The 19,247-nt window shown below is 45.9% G+C and overlaps 1 protein-coding gene across 2 annotated transcripts; it reads left to right on the forward strand.

Moving 5' to 3' along the window:
• Nucleotides 1-411: 411 nt before the first annotated feature.
• Nucleotides 412-14,155, forward strand: xrcc2 (X-ray repair complementing defective repair in Chinese hamster cells 2). Of its 2 annotated transcripts, XR_008812079.1 has the most exons (8): nucleotides 412-519; nucleotides 6,751-6,832; nucleotides 7,115-7,150; nucleotides 7,318-7,467; nucleotides 11,017-11,299; nucleotides 11,389-12,635; nucleotides 12,825-12,884; nucleotides 13,048-14,155. XR_008812079.1 is itself a non-coding variant. In XM_056299496.1 (6 exons), exons 1-6 carry the CDS (start codon nucleotides 472-474, stop codon nucleotides 11,663-11,665), a joined length of 876 nt encoding a protein of 291 aa, XP_056155471.1. In that variant the 5' UTR covers nucleotides 412-471; the 3' UTR covers nucleotides 11,666-12,853. The 2 variants fall into 2 exon arrangements, 1 of the variants encoding a protein (XP_056155471.1); XM_056299496.1 differs by lacking the exon at nucleotides 13,048-14,155 and having other exon boundaries at nucleotides 11,389-12,853.
• Nucleotides 14,156-19,247: the final 5,092 nt, after the last annotated feature.

The following is a 19,247-nucleotide window of genomic DNA, read 5'->3' on the forward strand; positions in this document are numbered from 1 at the left end:
GACGATGTGAGACGAGAAGTCCGTCAAGCAGCATGGTGACTGTGCTGAGTTTGCTTTGTAAGGACCAGACGGACGTGCTGGCCTTTCTGTCCACGGTCATTAACTGGCCCGCTGAAGTAGAAAGACAATCTGAGCGAATTGCCATTTCAGATGCTGCAGGGACATTTCTGGTGTTGTAGCAGTTCCCGAAGGAGGTGTGCAGCAGCTTCTGGGAGTCTTTCAGGAGGCCTCTCCGAAACCTGGCAGATAACTAATTTCGCTGAGAAGACGAGGTTTTGTTGGTTTGGTTTTTTAGTACACTGTCATGCTGGTCACTCGCTATTCCACTAGGTGGCGGTAATGCAGCGAATCGTTGTTTGCCAACCGCCACTGAACCTGAGGAAGAAGAAGGCGGACGAGGCGGGGAAGGAGGAGAAGAAGACGAAGAAGAAGAAGACGGGGCAGGAGAAGAAGCAGCAGCAGCAGCAGCGTATGTTCCGGGTTTGCCGCTGGACCGGGATGGGGGAAACTGCTGCTCAGGTCAAAACGTTACTTAACACTTCTTGGTTAAAATCCACTGAGGTCAAACCAGCAAACCAAGGCTTTCCGCGGCAGTGTGCTAGAATAGGACATTATGTTAGATATCTAGTGTTGCTGCCCGAGCTAACGCGGTTCTGGCTGAAAGCAGTGAGTTGGCGGTTTATTGTACGGACGACAGTCAGGTGACCACAGCCATGGCGGCGCCCAGAGCCATGGCGGCGCCCCACACAACTGCTGTTACGGGTCCTGCCACAGGACACCTCAGCACACATCTGACGCGCTTCTATCCTCACGCGGTACACCGCCGAGCCGAGCCGGTCTCGCCGAGCCGAGCCGAGCCGAGCCGGTCTCGGCCACCCGGGTCTCGCGGCAGTTCGTGAAAAGTCAGGTGGAAGTCTGTTCGGTGTAGTTCAGGTGGAAGTCTGTTCGGTGTAGTTCAGGTGGAAGCCTGTTCGGTGTAGTTCAGGTGGAAGTCTGTTCGGTGCAGTTCAGGTGGTAGTCTGTTCGGTGTAGTTCAGGTGGAAGCCTGTTCGGTGTAGTTCAGGTGGAAGCCTGTTCGGTGTAGTTCAGGTGGAAGTCTGTTCGGTGCAGTTCAGGTGGAAGTCTGTTCGGTGCAGTTCAGGTGGAAGCCTGTTCGGTGCAGTTCAGGTGGAAGCCTGTTCGGTGCAGTTCAGGTGGTAGTCTGTTCGGTGCAGTTCAGGTGGAAGCCTGTCGGTGCAGTTCAGGTGGAAGCCTGTTCGGTGTAGTTCAGGTGGAAGTCTGTTCGGTGCAGTTCAGGTGGAAGCCTGTTCGGTGTAGTTCAGGTGGAAGCCTGTTCGGTGTAGTTCAGGTGGAAGCCTGTTCGGTGTAGTTCAGGTGGAAGCCTGTTCGGTGCAGTTCAGGTGGAAGTCTGTTCGGTGCAGTTCAGGTGGTAGTCTGTTCGGTGCAGTTCAGGTGGAAGCCTGTTCGGTGCAGTTCAGGTGGAAGCCTGTTCGGTGCAGTTCAGGTGGTAGTCTGTTCGGTGTAGTTCAGGTGGAAGCCTGTTCGGTGCAGTTCAGGTGGTAGTCTGTTCGGTGCAGTTCAGGTGGAAGCCTGTTCGGTGTAGTTCAGGTGGTAGTCTGTTCGGTGTAGTTCAGGTGGAAGCCTGTTCGGTGCAGTTCAGGTGGTAGTCTGTTCGGTGTAGTTCAGGTGGAAGCCTGTTCGGTGCAGTTCAGGTGGTAGTCTGTTCGGTGCAGTTCAGGTGGAAGTCTGTTCGGTGTAGTTCAGGTGGAAGCCTGTTCGGTGCAGTTCAGGTGGAAGCCTGTTCGGTGTAGTTCAGGTGAAGCCTGTTCGGTGCAGTTCAGGTGGTAGCCTGTTCGGTGTAGTTCAGGTGGAAGCCTGTTCGGTGTAGTTAAGGTGGAAGCCTGTTCGGTGTAGTTCAGGTGGAAGCCTGTTCGGTGCAGTTCAGGTGGAAGCCTGTTCGGTGCACTTCAGGTGGAAGCCTGTTCGGTGCAGTTCAGGTGGAAGCCTGTTCGGTGCACTTCAGGTGGAAGCCTGTTCGGTGTAGTTCAGGTGGAAGCCTGTTCGGTGTAGTTCAGGTGGAAGCCTGTTTGGTGTAGTTCAGGTGGAAGCCTGTTCGGTGCACTTCAGGTGGAAGCTGTTCGGTGTAGTTCAGGTGGAAGCCTGTTGGTGTAGTTCAGGTGGAAGCCTGTTTGGTGTAGTTCAGGTGGAAGCCTGTTCGGTGCACTTCAGGTGGAAGCCTGTTTGGTGTAGTTCAGGTGGAAGCCTGTTCGGTGTAGTTCAGGTGGGAAGCCTGTCCGGTGTAGATAGATATATGTATATATATATATATATATATATATATATATATATATATATATATATATATATATATATATATATATATATATATATATGTTTATATATAGATAGATAGATAGATAGATAGATAGATAGATATATGTCTATATAGATGTAGATATATATCTGTATATAGTATATGTAGAGAGAGAGAGAGATTTATATCTATATCTATAGATAGATAGATAGATAGATATATGTCTATATAGATGTAGATATATATCTGTATATAGTATATGTAGAGAGAGAGGAGAGAGAGAGATTTATATCTATATCTATAGATAGATAAGAGTTTTTGGTTGTTTTTTTTCTGGAAACCATCAATGGTGTTGATTAAAGTGCTCAAAAAATGAGGAGCACAATATCAATATAGATGTTGGTTAAAAATATATATATTAGACTTCCAGTTGAATTACATCAGTTGGAAAGTCGCGTTGAGTGTCACAAAAAAATGGGAAAATTCGTGCCATGTACACGAATCCATAGATTTTACATTGTGACTTTCAAGAACTGCTGTGAGACTGGGTTGTAACGCTACATGTAGACAATAGAGTAAATATAAACCGTGCACTGCGTATTACAACATAATATACACATTACTAGTTTACACGCGTATTACAACATAATATACACTACTAGTTTACACTACGTATTACAACACAATATACACTACTAGTTTACACTACGTATTACAACACAATATACACTACTAGTTTACACTGCGTATTACAACATAATATACACATTACTAGTTTACACGCGTATTACAACATAATATACACTACTAGTTTACACTACGTATTACAACACAATATACACTACTAGTTTACACTACGTATTACAACACAATATACACTACTAGTTTACACTACGTATTACAACACAATATACACTACTAGTTTACACTACGTATTACAACATGATATACACATTACTAGTTTGCACTGCATGTTACAACATAATATACACATTACTAGTTTACAAGCGTATTACAACATAATATACACTACTAGTTTACACTACGTATTACAACACAATATACACTACTAGTTTACACTGCGTATTACAACATAATATACACATTACAAGTTTACACTGCGTATTACAACATAATGTACACGTTACTAGTTTACACTGCGTATTAACAACATGATATACACGTTACAAGTTTACACTGCGTATTACAACATGATATACACGTTACTAGTTTACACTGCGTATTACAACATAATATACACGTTGCTAGTTTACACTGCGTATTACAACATAATATACACGTTACTAGTTTACACTGCGTATTACAACATGATATACACGTTACTAGTTTACACTGCGTATTACAACATGATATACACGTTACTAGTTTACACTGCGTATTACAACATGATATACACGTTACTAGTTTACACTGCGTATTACAACATGATATACACGTTACTAGTTTACACTGCGTATTACAACATGATATACACGTTACTAGTTTACACTGCGTATTACAACATGATATACACGTTACTAGTTTACACTGCGTATTACAACATGATATACACGTTACTAGTTTACACTGCGTATTACAACATGATATACACGTTGCTAGTTTACATTGTGGTTACCAGGGACGTAATCGTTTCCCTTTCTTTATGTTTATTTGGGAAGGGACAGTTTACATTCATCAATAAAGGAGAACGGGTGTAAAAGTACTAGATTGTGGGGCGCCCGGGTAGTAGCGGTCCTATTCCGTTGCCTACCAACACGGGATCACCACGTCAAATCCCCGTGTTACCTCCGGCTTGGTCGGGCGTCCCTACACACACAACTGGCCATGTCTGCGGGTGGGAAGTCGGATGTAGGTATTTGTCCTGGTCGCTGCACTAGCGCCTCCTCTGGTCGGTCAGGGCGCTCCCTGGATCGGCAGAGAGGTGGTGGAGCAGCAAACAGGACAGCTGGGGGTAATTTGCAAGATACAATTGGGGGGGGGGGGGGTTGAAGAAAAAAATGTACTAGAGTCAGCTCAGAGGCTAGTTTCCAACGGCCGTCACTTTGCGTAACGTTGTTAGGCATCCTAGCATGATAAAATAGTACAAATAAACAAACACAACATAGTTAATATACAAGAAAACAAGAACAGACAAACCTGAAAATATACACACAATATACAAATAATGTAGAAAATAATATATGCACAACACAGCTAAGGTACAGTGCAGTAAACAACATGTATGGTACAGTAAACAACAAGTTACAGGTGTGTGTGAGTACAGTGTTGACATTGTTGGGTCCTGGTAAGTCATTTCTTGACATGATACGTAGAAAATGAGTGATAGGACGGGGACCATCTGACTGACTCTAGGATGGGGACAGTCTTACTGACTCTAGGATGGGGACAGTCTTACTGACTCTAAGATGGGGACAGTCTTACTGACTCTAGGATGGGGACAGTCTAACTGACTCTAGGATGGGGACAGTCTAACTGACTCTCGGATGAGGACTGTCTAACTGACTCTCGGATGAGGACTGGCTTACTGACTCTCGGATGAGGACTGTCTAACTGACTCTAGGATGAGGACTGTCTAACTGACTGGGATGGGGACAGTCTAACACGCTAGGATAGGGACAGTTTAACTGACTCTAGGGTGGGGACTGTCTAACTGACTCTAGGTCAGGGACTGTCTAACTGATTCTCCGATGAGGACTGTCTAACTGACTCTAGGATGAGGACTGTCTAACTGACTCTAGGACGGGTACTGTCTAACCAACTCTAGGATGGGGACAGTCTAACTGACTAGGATGAGGATAGTCTAACTGACTCCAGGATGAGGACTGTCTAACTGACTCTAGGACGGGTACTGTCTAACCAACTCCAGGATGAGGACTGTCTAACTGACTCTAGGATGGGTACTGTCTAACCAACTCTAGGATGGGGACAGTCTAACTGACTAGGATGGGGATAGTCTAACTGACTCTAGGATGAGGACTGTCTAACTGACTGGGATGGGGACAGTCTAACACGCTAGGATAGGGACAGTTTAACTGACTCTAGGATGGGGACTGTAACTGACTGTAGGTCAAAGACTGTCTAACTGACTCTAGGATGAGGATAGTCTAACTGACTCTATGATGAGGACTGTCTAACTGACTCTAGGATGGGGACAGTCTAACTGACTCTAGAATGAGAACTGTCTAACTGACTCTAGGACGGGTACTGTCTAACCAACTCTAGGATAGGGACAGTCTAACTGACTAGGATGGGGATAGTCTAACTGACTCTAGGACGGGTACTGTCTAACTGACTCTAGGATGAGGACTGTCTAACTGACTCTAGGATGGGGACAGTCTAACTGACTCTAGGATGAGGACTGTAACTGACTGGGATGGGGACAGTCTAACACGTTAGGATAGGGACAGTTTAACTGACTCTAGGATGGGGACTGTAACTGACTGTAGGTCAAGGACTGTCTAACTGACTCTAGGATGAGGATAGTCTAACTGACTCTAGGATGGGGACTGTCTAACTGACTCTAGGTCAGGGACTGTCTAACTGACTCTAGGATGAGGACTGTCTAACTGACTCTAGGATGGGGACAGTCTAACTGACTCTAGGATGAGGACTGTCTAACTGACTCTAGGACGGGTACTGTCTAACCAACTCTAGGATGGGGACAGTCTAACTGACTAGGATGGGGATAGTCTAACTGACTCTAGGACGGGTACTGTCTAACTGACTCTAGGATGAGGACTGTCTAACTGACTGGGATGGGGACAGTCTAACACGTTAGGATAGGGACAGTTTAACTGACTCTAGGATGGGGACTGTAACTGACTGTAGGTCAAGGACTGTCTAACTGACTCTAGGATGAGGATAGTCTAACTGACTCTAGGATGGGGACTGTCTAACTGACTCTAGGTCAGGGACTGTATAACTGACTCTAGGATGAGGACTGTCTAACTGACTCTAGGATGGGGACAGTCTAACTGACTCTAGGATGAGGACTGTCTAACTGACTCTAGGACGGGTACTGTCTAACCAACTCTAGGATGGGGACAGTCTAACTGACTAGGATGGGGATAGTCTAACTGACTCTAGGACGGGTACTGTCTAACTGACTCTAGGATGAGGACTGTCTAACTGACTCTAGGATGGGGACAGTCTAACTGACTCCAGGATGAGGACTGTCTAACTGACTCTAGGACGGGTACTGTCTAACCAACTCTAGGATGGGGACAGTCTAACTGACTAGGATGGGTATAGTCTAACTGACTCTAGGATGAGGACTGTCTAACTGACTCTAGGATGGGGACTTGATTAACTGACTCTAGTCTTGCTTTGTGAAGACGAGTCGTTGGTTTCTCTCTTTTGTAACCACTGACAGCCGTAAACTCAGTTGCTCATGTGGTTTCCTGTACGGCTTGCAGTTGTTGTCAAGGCTGGATGGTCGACGACGTCTGAGCGAAATGGAACCTCGTCTCTTCTCAGACGATGCAGGACCGGGGCATGGTATCTGTTCACCCGTCTGTCTTTGAGAACACCCCCTCCCCCAACACACACTCACTTCTCACTTCCTGCATCACAAACTGTTTAGCAACTGACAGTTAAGAGATCAACTGTGAGAATGGAATGACAGGTGGATTGGTTAGTGCTTCTCTCTCTCTCTCCCTCCTCTCTCTCTCTCTCCCTCCTCTCTCCCCCCCCCCTCTCTCTGTCTCTGTCTCTCTCTGTCTCTCTCTCCCTCCCTCTCTCACCCCCCCCCCCCCCTCTCTCTCTCCCCCTCTCTCCCAGGTGAGGTGGTTGAGCTCAGGGGTTTGGAGGGAACAGGTGAGAATCATTTAGTTAAGTCATTTTTAAACAGTTCAAGAGACTTTGCTGTTATGTGACAAAGTCACGTCACCACATTGTGCTTGTACAAGCTAAAACTGTGTGTCTGTCTGTCTGTCTCTGTCTCTCTCTCTCTCTCTCTGTGTCTGTGTCTGTGTGTTTTCCAGGGAAGACGGAGTTGCTGTACCACCTTCTGTGTCAATGTGTGTTGCCGGTGGAGGTTGGTGGTCTGTGTGTGGAAGTTGTGTTTGTGGACACAGACTTCAGTCTTGACATGTTGCGTCTGGTCACCATCCTGGAGAACCGACTGGAGGCTGGTGGGTCTTCACATGAAACATTTACATCCATTTCACACTAGTGGTCTCTGGAAGTGTCTCAGCCCCCTGACACAGACGTGCACAGAAGGACTGCTGACTTGTGACGCCGAGGGCGGGTACTGAAAAGGAAAGCAGCAGGGCCAGACCAACTCTCCCAGCTATGCTTAGCCACTGTGCGGATCAGCTGGCCCCAATGTTCTCTGACATTTTCAACACCTCCTTATGACAGTGTGCAGCCCCACAGTGTTTTAAGAAAATCTGCCATCATCCCGGTCCCTAAATTAGCCAAAACAACATGCTTCAATGACTTCAGGCCCATTGCCCTCACTTCAGTGGCATTGAAAGTGTCTGAGCGCCTAGTCCTTACCTACCTGAAGTCCTTTATAGTTCCTCTGATAGATCCATATCAGGCGGCACGGTGGCGCAGTGGTTAGCACAGTCGCCTCACAGGAAGAAGGTCCTGGGTTCGAGCCCTGGAGTAGTCCAACCTTGGGGGTCGTCCCGGGTCATCCTCTATGTGGATTTTGCATGTTCTCCCCGTGTCTGTGTGGGTTTCCTTCGGGTGCTCCGGTTTCATCCCACAGTCCAAAGACGTGACAGTCAGGTGAGTCACCATACCAAATTGTCACTAGGAATAAATGTGTGTGTGTGTGTGTGTGTGTGTGTGTGTGTGTGTGTGTGTGTGTGTGTGTGTGTGTGTGTGTGTGTGTGTGTGTGCATGCGCCCTGTGATGGCCTGGCGGCTTGTCCAGGGTGTCTCTCTGCCTGCCACCCAATGACTGCTGGGATAGGCTCCAGGACCCCTGTGACCCTGAGAGCAGGATAAGCGGTTTAATGGATGGATGGATCCATATCGGTTTGGTTATCGGACTAATAGATCCGTTGAGGGTGGTATAAACCTGGCTCTTCACTTCACTCTGCAGCACCTCGAATCAACCAACACCTACACACACATCCTGGTTATAGACTTCAGCTTGGCTTTCAACACCATTCATCCTCTCACACTCTTCACTAGGCTTCTCGACACGAACATCAGCCCTGCTCTGTGTTACTGGATACTGGACTTACTTGGAGACAGAGACAGAATTCAATCTGTCAAGGTTAATAACAGGACATCATGCCCTCTGACCCGCAGTGCTCGTGCACCACCAGGCTGTGTGTTATCACCTCTGATTTTCTCAATCTACACCACCTACTTTACAGCTCACCATCACAATGACGAGACTCAGGACTGCCAAGAGGGGTATTAGGCTGTACATTGGTGCAGCAACAACAACCTCTTACACAATACCGCTTAATAGTGGAAGTAGCTGTAGACCTCAGGAAGAGGACAAATGTCAAAACCCTGGTTCATATCTCTGACCGACCCATAAGCCTGACAGACTCCCTCAAATTCCTTGGCACCTACATCAGTAACACTCTGAAATGGACTATCCACACCCACCACATCATCAAAAATGCTCTGCAAATGACCGTACTTCCTCAGGCAGCTGAAGTATCACGTCAGAAAAACAGCATTTGGTTCACTTGTATAAAGCCATCATAGAGAGCGTGCTCACAGCACCTCTCACTGTCTGGCGTGGCACTCAGACTGTCACACCAAGACAGAACTGGAGCGGGTTGTTACTAAAGCCTCCAACATAATTGGTTGTGACTTTCCCCTAGTCAACTCCCTAGATATAAAGTGCACCTTCAACCGGGCAGCTGAAATAATCACTGACCCCTCCCACCTAGCCCACCACCTCTTCCAGCTTCTCTCCTCTGGAAGGTGCTACAGGTCCATATTAATCAAAACCACTCGATTCAAAAACAGCTTCTTTCCTGCAGCAGTCAGAGCGCTTAACATCCCTTGCTACAGTATCCCATATACTGACCTGAATGCATTGGATTGAACTCACACCGCACTCAACTCACACCGCACTCAACTCACACCGGACTCAACTCACACCGGACCGAACTCATACCGGACTCAACTCACACCGGACCGAACTCATACCGGACCGAACTAACACCAAACTGAACTCACACTAGACTGAACTCACACTAGACTGAACTCACACTAGACTGAACTCACGCTGGACCGAACTCATACTGGACTGAACTCACTGGACCGAACTAACACCAAACTGAACTCACACTAGACTGAACTCACACTAGACTGAACTCACGCTGGACCGAACTCATACTGGACTGAACTCACTGGACTGAACTCACACTGGACTGAACTCACACTGGACTGGTTTGCACTGGTACATCAATCATTGTACTTTCTGCCTATTGGGCTACTTGATGTGCTGGGGACGGAACTGTACATACCATACAGTCACTGTACTTATTCTCACATTCATGTTCCCTTTTTGTGTTTGTCATAATGATTTATGGTGCTGCTTGTTTTTCTCTTTCTTTTTGTTTTGTTTTGGGGGGTTTTTGTGCCCCCCCCCTTTCTCCCCAATTGTACTTGGCCAATCACCCCACTCCTCCGGGCCGTCCCGGTCTCTGCTCCACCTCCTCTGCTGATCCGGGGAGGGCTGCAGCCTACCACATGCCTCCTCCCATACATGTGGAGTCACCAGCCGCTTCTTTTCACCTGACAGTGAGGAGTTTCACCAGGGGGACGTAGCACATGCGAGGATCACACTATCCCCCCCAGTTCCCCCTCCCCCTTGAACAGGTGCCCCAACCGACCAGAGGAGGTGCTAGTGCAGTGACCAGGACACATACCCACATCCAACTTCCCACCCGCAGACACGGCCAATTGTGTCTGTAGGGACGCCCGACCAAGCCAGAGGTAACACAGGGATTCGAACCAGCGATCCCCGTGTTGGTAGGCAATAGAATAGACCACTATGCTACTCGGACCTCTTTCTTTATGCACTGGAACTGAGCTACCATGCCGCACAAAAACAGTTACCACCAACATCGTTGCGTGGCAATAATAAAGTATCTAGTCTCATGTAATGTAATCTTTTTACTTTTATTTTTAACAGTTTCATACTGCTGTTGGAAATTTGACAAAAAGTCTTTATTGGAGCCAATTTTCCCCATGCAAACCATTAATTCTGTCTGACACACACACACACACACACACACACACACACACACACACACACACACACACACACAGCTGTGACATCTCCAGTGTGGAGGTCAAGGCCCAGACTTTGGGCTTGTTTTGCTCAACAGCACGTGGGCGGGGAGCTCATGGATGTTGGTGCAAGTGTACCACCGTGAGCGCTTGTACAATGATTAGGGACTTCATCCTGTGTTTCTTTATTAGAAATCATGTTTATCTCATCCAGTAAATCATCCTATGACCCCCTCCTCAGGATAAAAGAGTCAGTCACTTCTCAGACTGTTATCCAGAGAGACCTACAGTTGAATCAACTTGAATTCCTAAATCATATCATTACAAAAAGCCAAAATTCAGGAGGTCTCACACACACACACACACACACACACACACACTTGTGTAACTGGTGAGTCAGTTAATAGTTTTGCATTATCTGTGTATCCTCATTCTCTCTGTTCCTCGCTCATTGTCTATCTGTAGGTCTCTCTGTCTCCAGAGCTGAGGGAGCTGTCAGTCCAGTGGAGGAGGCTCTGCGTTGCTGCCTGTCTCGCCTCTTCGTTGTCCACTGTACTTCCTCCTCTCAGCTGCTCCTCACCCTGCACTACCTGGAAACTTCTGTCTGCTTCCGGCCAGGCGTATCACTGCTGCTCATTGACAGCATCTCAGCCTTCTATTGGTTGGACCGCTGTGGGGGCGGGGAGAGCCTGGCCAAACAAGAAGAGAAGCTAAGCAAGTGTTCAGCGCTCCTAGCAAGACTGCTCAGGTACCTGACTGTCTGTATGTCTGTCTGCCTGTCTGCCTGACTGTCTGTCTGTCTGCCTGCCTGAACAAACGGTGCTATTCTCTTTGTAGGGATTACAGGATCTCTGTTGTGGCCTCCTCTCATGTCATCAGGAGGAGCAGCAGGCATTCCTCCTCCTCAGGGATGGACCAGCCATTTCTGTGTCGCCCATGGCAACAACTGGTCACCCACAGACTGTGCTGTTCCACAGCACAGTCTGGATCCAACATGGCCGCCACAGCAGGCAGCAGACGGCAGGTCTTCACAGTTCACTGTTGCTCCTCCTCCTCTTCATCCAGCAGGAGCAGCTCCTTTCATGTGACAGATGCAGGAGTGGAGTTTATCTAAAGACGTTCGACTCCTTGAACCACATCCTCCAACTGTCAACTAGCAGTGCAGCCACTGCCTTCGACACTACACACAGTTCTGTGTGTGAGGAGGAGGTGTGAGAGGTGATTAGGTGTGGCCTGGTGCATTGTGTTTAAAAAGGTTTCCATGTTCAGCAGGAATATGAAAGAAAAATCTTGATTTATTATCACCCAAGATTTTAGCTTTTCGCCAACAAAACATCTGCGATGATGTCATCGTTGTGAGATTGTTGGTCTTGTTCAATGCGCAACATTCTACTTCCTGATGGGATGATTTTGCTTGCCTTTGTTTAGAAAGGTATGTTTAATAAAAATATTGTTTCTGTCAAAGTAAAAACCAGTCAGTGACAAAAGACAGTCTGTTATTTGATGTGTCGTCTATGTTATGTGGTTAATAATAGTCTCACACACACAAACACACCAGGTCCATCATAGAACGCCAAGCAGCCAGTAAATATACAGCTGGTAAGAGTTAAACATGGCGTGTAAGACTGGGGGTGCCACCCCTGACCTTCTGTATGGAGTTGACATGTTCTCCCCTTGTTCCTTGTTCCCCTGGTTCCCCCCCACGGGCCAAACGCACGTCAACTCAGATGGATGAAACGTCCATAGGTGTGCAAACTGCATGTCTGTGTGATGGACACAAGCCAGCAAAGTTACCTTTCTTTACATGTATGTTAAAGGACATGTCTTTACAACCTGGGTCTTCTTATCGTGGTGTTTTCCATCATGCATATCAGTTATGATGTCATTTTACTCCCCAGCTTCATTCAGCAGATTTTGGACATGGACCACCGCTGGACTCGGCTTTACAGCGGGACAAGTGAACAGGAGTCTTTAAACAACAGCGCCCCCTAGTGTGTCAGTCAGCCTCTGTCCATGACTGTCCATCATCTATGACTTCTCTATGGCGCTGGCCAGCTAGTTTATGGATGTTACTACTACCTACGGTAAGTACAGGCTGCTACTTCCTGCAGGCTGAACCAGGAAGTAGATCAGCAGTGTCATCCACCACTGATCATATTGGACACCTCACATCATACCTTTTAACCTTCACTTCCACATACCTGGTTTAGATAACTGGGTTAAAGTGGACTTGTTAAAGCATGTCTGACCCTCTTGTTCACTTGTCCCATAAGGCACCGCTGTAAAGCTGAGTCCAGCGGTGGTCCATGTCCAACATCTACTGAATGAAGCTGGTGAGTAAAATGACATCATAACTGCTGTGAATGATGGGGGAAAAAAACTACAAAAATAAGACCCAGGCTGTAAAAAAAAAAAAAAATCATTGAAGAATAAAGAAAGAGGAAGAAATGGATGAGAGGATTGTGTGAACAGGTGATTGTGTGTTTTGTTGTGCAGGGTTGACGGCATGGCAAGAGAGGAGAGAATGAAGCCGTCTCACATGATGGATAGCACCATCCAGATGATGTACTAGATGGTGAATAGAGCATCACAGAGATGCTTAATGGTGGATATGTTTTATATTTCTGCAGAAGACATTGGACATGGGAGGAATGAGAAGGGCTGTGACTGACAGGGCTGCTCTGTCCTCTGGTGACTGACTTTTGGTTAAATTGACATTTTACAACACATGGTGGAGACAGTCATTTCTCTGCATGCATTTGAACACCACTAGGATGTTTTGTTGGGTTAGAGTTGGGGATGAGATTGTGCGGTTGCCTTCCAGAATTTCAACCTCAATAGATATAAAGAAGTACAATATGGTATCCTATGTGATATCTATATATCACCGTTTATTTATAGTAAGTATAAAGCAGGGATTTCACCAAATTGTCCCAAATGTAAAACTCGTGTGGAGACTAGACTGCATTGCTTGTGGGAATGCAGTAAAATTCAGTTATTCGGGAGGGCAGTATGTGCAACATCAGCACAGCAGTAGGTGAACAGGTGTCAGCAAACCCACTTCTATGTCTGCTTGGACATGTCCCTGACTCTCTTAACCAGTATGAGGAGGTGGTTCAGTCGCTTCTAATGCTGGCAAGGAAAGCCATCATGGTGAAGTGGGTCAGGGATGACCCTCGTTCTACTTCCATGTGGAACTCTGTTCTCCGAGGTCGTGACTCTGGAAGAATTAGGACACTACATTGATGGAAGGTTTCATCTTTTTCTGCAGAACTGAAGAAACCGTTGGAATCTCTGGGAGTTAAATATAATTTGGACCTAAGTGGGTACTAACTGTGGACAAATGATTGAATTGGGGACATTGGGAATGAATGGGATCCATGTTTACAATAATTACTTAATTCCACTATATTGTGTCTCTTATTTAAGTGCTGTGCCTCATTTTATATTAATTGCTCCCCCCCTTCTTTTTGAGAACCAGTCCTGTAACATTATGTTTTGTATGTTTGGGTTTTTTTTAAGAAAATTTGAATTAAAAATAATTAAATTATAGAAATACATATAAATGACTGTTAATTCTTTTTCAGCTGGGCCATAATATGGACTCCACAACCTCCTGTTAATTTGTCTGGTGTTTCATTCAGCACAGAAAATAAAAACTTAAGCAGTAACTCATCCATGTATTCATGCAAACATGTGGCTCATAAATCAGATTTCCGTACCAAATCAGTCGAGGCCCGGATTACCAACGACCACCACTGGTACTGTTGGCCAGCAGGGTGCCGGTGGAAACTATGCTACTGTTGGGCGAAGGAGAAGGGGGAAGGCATGTCCAGAGGCAGCAGGAGAGGAGGAAGGGTAGGAGTGTGGAGGTGAGAGTCAGAACTTTGAATGTTGGCACTATGACTGGTAAAGGGAGAGAGCTGGCTGATATGATGGAGAGAAGAAAGGTAGATATACTGTGTGTGCAAGAGACCAGGTGGAAGGGGAGTAAGGCCAGGAGCATCGGAGGTGGGTTCAAACTCTTCTACCATGGTGCGAATGGGAGGAGAAATGGGGGTAGGGGTAATACTGAAGGAAGAGTATGTCAAGAGTGTGTGACATCTTCAGACTGAAGAGGTCACTTAGTTGAGTGATGAAACGTATCTGTCAATAACCATTGTATCCAGATGAACGGATTCAGCCTTCTGTGATGTTCGTACCTGGATTACTGAGCATGCATCAAGACAAGTTCTGGAGTGAGTTGGATGAAGTGGTGCAGAGGGTGCTGATTGGACCCGACTTCAATGGGCATGTTGGTGAAGGAAAGAGGTGATGAGGAGGTGATGGGTAGGTATGGTGTCAAGGAGAGAAATGTGGAAGGACAGATGGTGGTGGATTTTGTGAAAAAGATAGAAATGGCTGTGGTGAACACATTTTTAATACAATGGAAATAAGAACTGGAGTTAGTCCCCGCGTGCTACAGCTGCCAACTGTTCCTATACAATAGGATGGGTTAAATGCAGGGAACAAATTTCCCTGTAACCTACAATGGCAAAATAAAAGTGGCTTTCATTCATAAAGTAAAAGTGGCTTTCATATTTCAAGAAGAGGGAGGAACACAGAGTAACGTAAAAGAGTGGAGGAAAGTGCACACAGGTGGACTATATCTTATGTAGAAGGCGCCATCTAAAAGGGATTGGAGACTGCAAGGTGGTGACAGGGGAGAGCGCAGCTAGGCAGCATCGGATGGTGGTCTGTAGGATGACTTTGGAGACCAAGAAGAGGAAGCGAGTGAAGACACAGCCGAAGATCAAATGGTGGAAGTTGAAGAAGGAAGACTGTTGAGTGGAGTTCAGGCAGGAGTTAAGACAGGCACTGGGTGGTAGTGAAGAGTTGCCAGATGGCTGGAAAACCACTGGAGAAATAGTGAGGGAGACAGCTAGGAAGGTACTTGGTGTGTCATCAGGACAGAGAAAGGAAGACAAGGAGACTTGGTGGTGGAATGAGGAAGTACAGCAAAGTGTACAGAGGAAGAGGTTGGCAAAGAAGAAGTGGGATAGTCAGAGAGATGAAGAAAGTAGACAGGAGTACAAGAAGATGCAGCGTAAAGCAAAGAGAGAGGTGGCAAAGGAAAAGGCGTATGGTGAGTTGTATGACAGGTTAGACACTAAGGAAGGAGAAAAGGACTTGTACCGATTGGCTAGACAGAGGGACCGAGCTGCAAAGGATGTGTAGCAGGTTAGGTTGATCAAGGATAGAGATGGAAATGTGCTGGCAAGAGAGGAGAGTGTGCTGAGAAGGTGGATGGAGTACTTTGAGGGGCTGATGAATGAAGAAAATGAGAGAGAGAGAGAAGGTAGGATGATGTAGGGATAGTGAATCAGGAAGTTCAGTGGATTAGCAAGGAGGAAGTGAGGGCAGCTATGAAGAGGATGAAGAGTGGAAAGACAGTTGGTCCTGATGACATACCTGTGGAGGCATGGAGGTGTTTAGGAGAGATGGCAGTGGAGTTTTTAACTAGATTGTTTAACACAATCTTGGAAAGTGAGAGGATGCCTGAGGAGTGGAGAAGAAGCATACTGGTACCGATTTTCAAGAACAAGGGTGATGTGCAGAACTGTAGCAACTACAGAGGTATAAAGTGGATCAGCCACAGCATGAAGATATGGGAAAGAGTAATAGAAGCTAGGTTAAGAGGAGGAGAGGTGATGATCAGCAGCAGCAGTATGGTTTCATGCCAGGAAAGAGCACCACAGATGTGATGTTTGCTTTGAGAATGTTGATGGAGAAGTATAGAGAAGGCCAGAAGGAGTTGTATTGTGTCTTTGTGGATTTAGAGAAAGCATATGACAGGGTGCTGAGAGAGGAGGTGTGGTATTGTATGAGGAAGTCAGGAGTAGCAGAGAAGGATGTAGGAGTGGTGCAGGATATGTATGAGGGAAGTGTGATAGTGATGAGGTGTGTGGTTGGAATGACAGATGGGTTCAAGGTGGAGGTGGGATTACATCAAGGATCGGCTCTGAGCCCTTTCTTGTTTGCAATGGTGATGGACAGGTTTACGGAGGTGATCAGGCAAGAGTCTCTGTGGACTATGATGTTCACGGATGACATTGTGATCTGTAGCGAGAATAGGGTGCAGGTTGAGGAGAGCCTGGAGAGGTGGAGGTATGCACTGGAGAGAAGAGGAATGAAAATCAGTAGGAGCAAGATGGAATACTTATGCGTGAATGAGAGGGAGGACAGTGGAACGGTGAGGATGCAAGGAGTAGAGGTGGTGAAGGCATATGAGTTTAAATACTTGGGGTCAACTGTCCAAAGTTAAGGGGAGTGCAGGAGAGAGGTGAAGAAGAGAGTGCAGGCAGGGTGGAGTGGGTGGAGAAGAGTGTCAGGAGTGATGTATGACCAATCAAATCAAATCAATTTTATTTGTATAGCCCAATATCGCAAATTACAAATTTGCCTCAGTGGGCTTAACAGCAACACAACATCCTGTCCTTAGACCCTCTCATCGAATAAGGAACAACTCCCTAAAAAAAACCTTTAACAGGGAGGAAAACTAGGAAGAAACCTCAGGGAGAGCAACAGAGGAGGGATCTCTCTCCCAAGATGGACAGTGTGCAATGGATGTTGTGTTCACACAATTTACATAATACAACATTGAAAGAGGATAACAGAATTATAATGGACATAACATTTATGAAGAACATGATGCACAGGATGCCAAGCAGTGTCGACATGCCAACGGAGCAGTCCAGGACCCAAGCCACACGACAAGCATCATCATGTAAAAAAGAAAAACTTATGTGAGGAGTGGAAGGGCAGGCAGCATCCAAATGGCGACCACCATCACCATGGAGACCTGGGAGGAGAACCAACTGCACATGCACGCAAGAGAGACTCACAGGACACCATTCAAACACAGAAAAAGAGAAAGGAGAAGACATCATTCAGAGAGAGAGAAAAGACATGTTAGAGAAGAGAACAGTTTGCAATAGTCATTAGCCATAATCAATTAAGTCATCAATTAGTCATAATCTATACTCTGTAATCTATATTCGATAATCTGGTGGGCAGAACAGTGGTTGGTAAATTCATTGAGACAGAAAACCAACCCACCATCCAGTACAGGTTGTGAAGCACTCAACTTAAAGGCAACTAATTGTAAACTAAGGCAAAAAGATGAGATTTAAGTTTGGATTTAAAGACTCAACAGACTCTGGTTGTCTGATGGCAGCAGGCAGGTTATTCCACAACAATGGAGCCCGATAGGAAAAGGCCCTGCTGCCACCAGATGACTTCTTTTTAACTTTGGGTACACACAGGAGCCCTGTATTTTGAGAACGAAGTGCTCGAGATGGCATGTAAGGTTTAAGGAGATCAGACAGGTAGGATGGAGCAAGCCCATTTAGGATTTTAGTCAGCAGAAGCACCTTGTACTCTGATCTAACATGGATAGGAAGCCAATGAAGGGAGGCAAGAATTGGTGTAATATGGTCAAATTTCCTAGATTTAGTTAGGATTCTAGCAGCAGCATTCTGAACCATCTGAAGACTTTTAGTACTAGAATGTGGCAGACCTGAGAACAGAACCTTACAGTAATCAGGTCTGGATGAAACAAATGCATGTATTAGAGTCTCTGTCTCATCCATGGAGAGAAAAGACCGAATCTTAGCTATGTTACGTAAGTGAAAAAAGGCAGTCTTGGTGATTTCTTTAATGTGCTTATCAAAGAAAAGGCTGGGATCAAACGTAACACCAAGATTTTTGGCTGCCACACTTTGTGAAACCACAGAGTTGTCGATTGTTATCATTATTTGATCAAATTGGTGTCTGTGTCTAGCAGGGCCAATGACCAGCATCTCGGTTTTATCTGAATTTAAAAGCAGAAAGTTAAGTGACATCCAGTTTTTCACAGTAGCCAAGCAGGCCTCTAAGTTAGTGATCTGAGTATGATCATCAGCCCTTATAGGCACATACAACTGAGTATCATCAGCATAGCAATGGAAATTTATTCCATAATTGCGTATAATTTGGCCAAGAGGTGTAATGTAAAGAGAGAAAAGTAGAGGGCCAAGAACTGAGCCCTGAGGCACACCATATTTTACGTCAGAAAATTTTGATATAATATTATTATAGCAGACACAATGTGTTCTTCCAGATAAGTAGGACTTAAGCCAAGAGAGAGCTAAGCCAGAGACACCAAAATTACAATTTAATCTATCTAAAAGTATACAGTGATCAATGGTGTCAAAGGCTGCACTGAGGTCCAGTAGTAGAAGCACAGAAGTGGAATCAGAGTCGATCGCCAGTAGAAGATCATTTACCACTCTGGTCAGAGCAGTTTCAGTGGAGTGACAGGGCGTGAAAGCCGACTGAGAAGGTTCATATAGATGGTTTTCTTTTGTATGGGTCCAAAGTTGTTGATACACAACTCTCTAGTACTTTAGAGAAGAATGGAAGATTAGAGACTGGTTGATAGTTATTAGGAGACCCTGGATCAAGGTGCGGTTTTTTAAGTAGAGGTTTAACCACAGCTGTCTTAAAAGTGCTGGGAACAATGCCAGTAGTAAGAGATACATTAACGATGTCTAGCATTGTAGGTCCAAGAAAAGGCCAGAGGTCTTTAAAAAGTTTTGCTGGTAAGGGATCAAGTAGGCAAGCAGTTGGTTTAGAAGCTGACACGAACTTAGTCAAAGTATCAAGAGAGAGAGTCT

Source organism: Lampris incognitus, chromosome 19 (assembly GCF_029633865.1).
Source record: "Lampris incognitus isolate fLamInc1 chromosome 19, fLamInc1.hap2, whole genome shotgun sequence".
NCBI classification, from domain to species: Eukaryota; Metazoa; Chordata; class Actinopteri; order Lampriformes; family Lampridae; genus Lampris; species Lampris incognitus.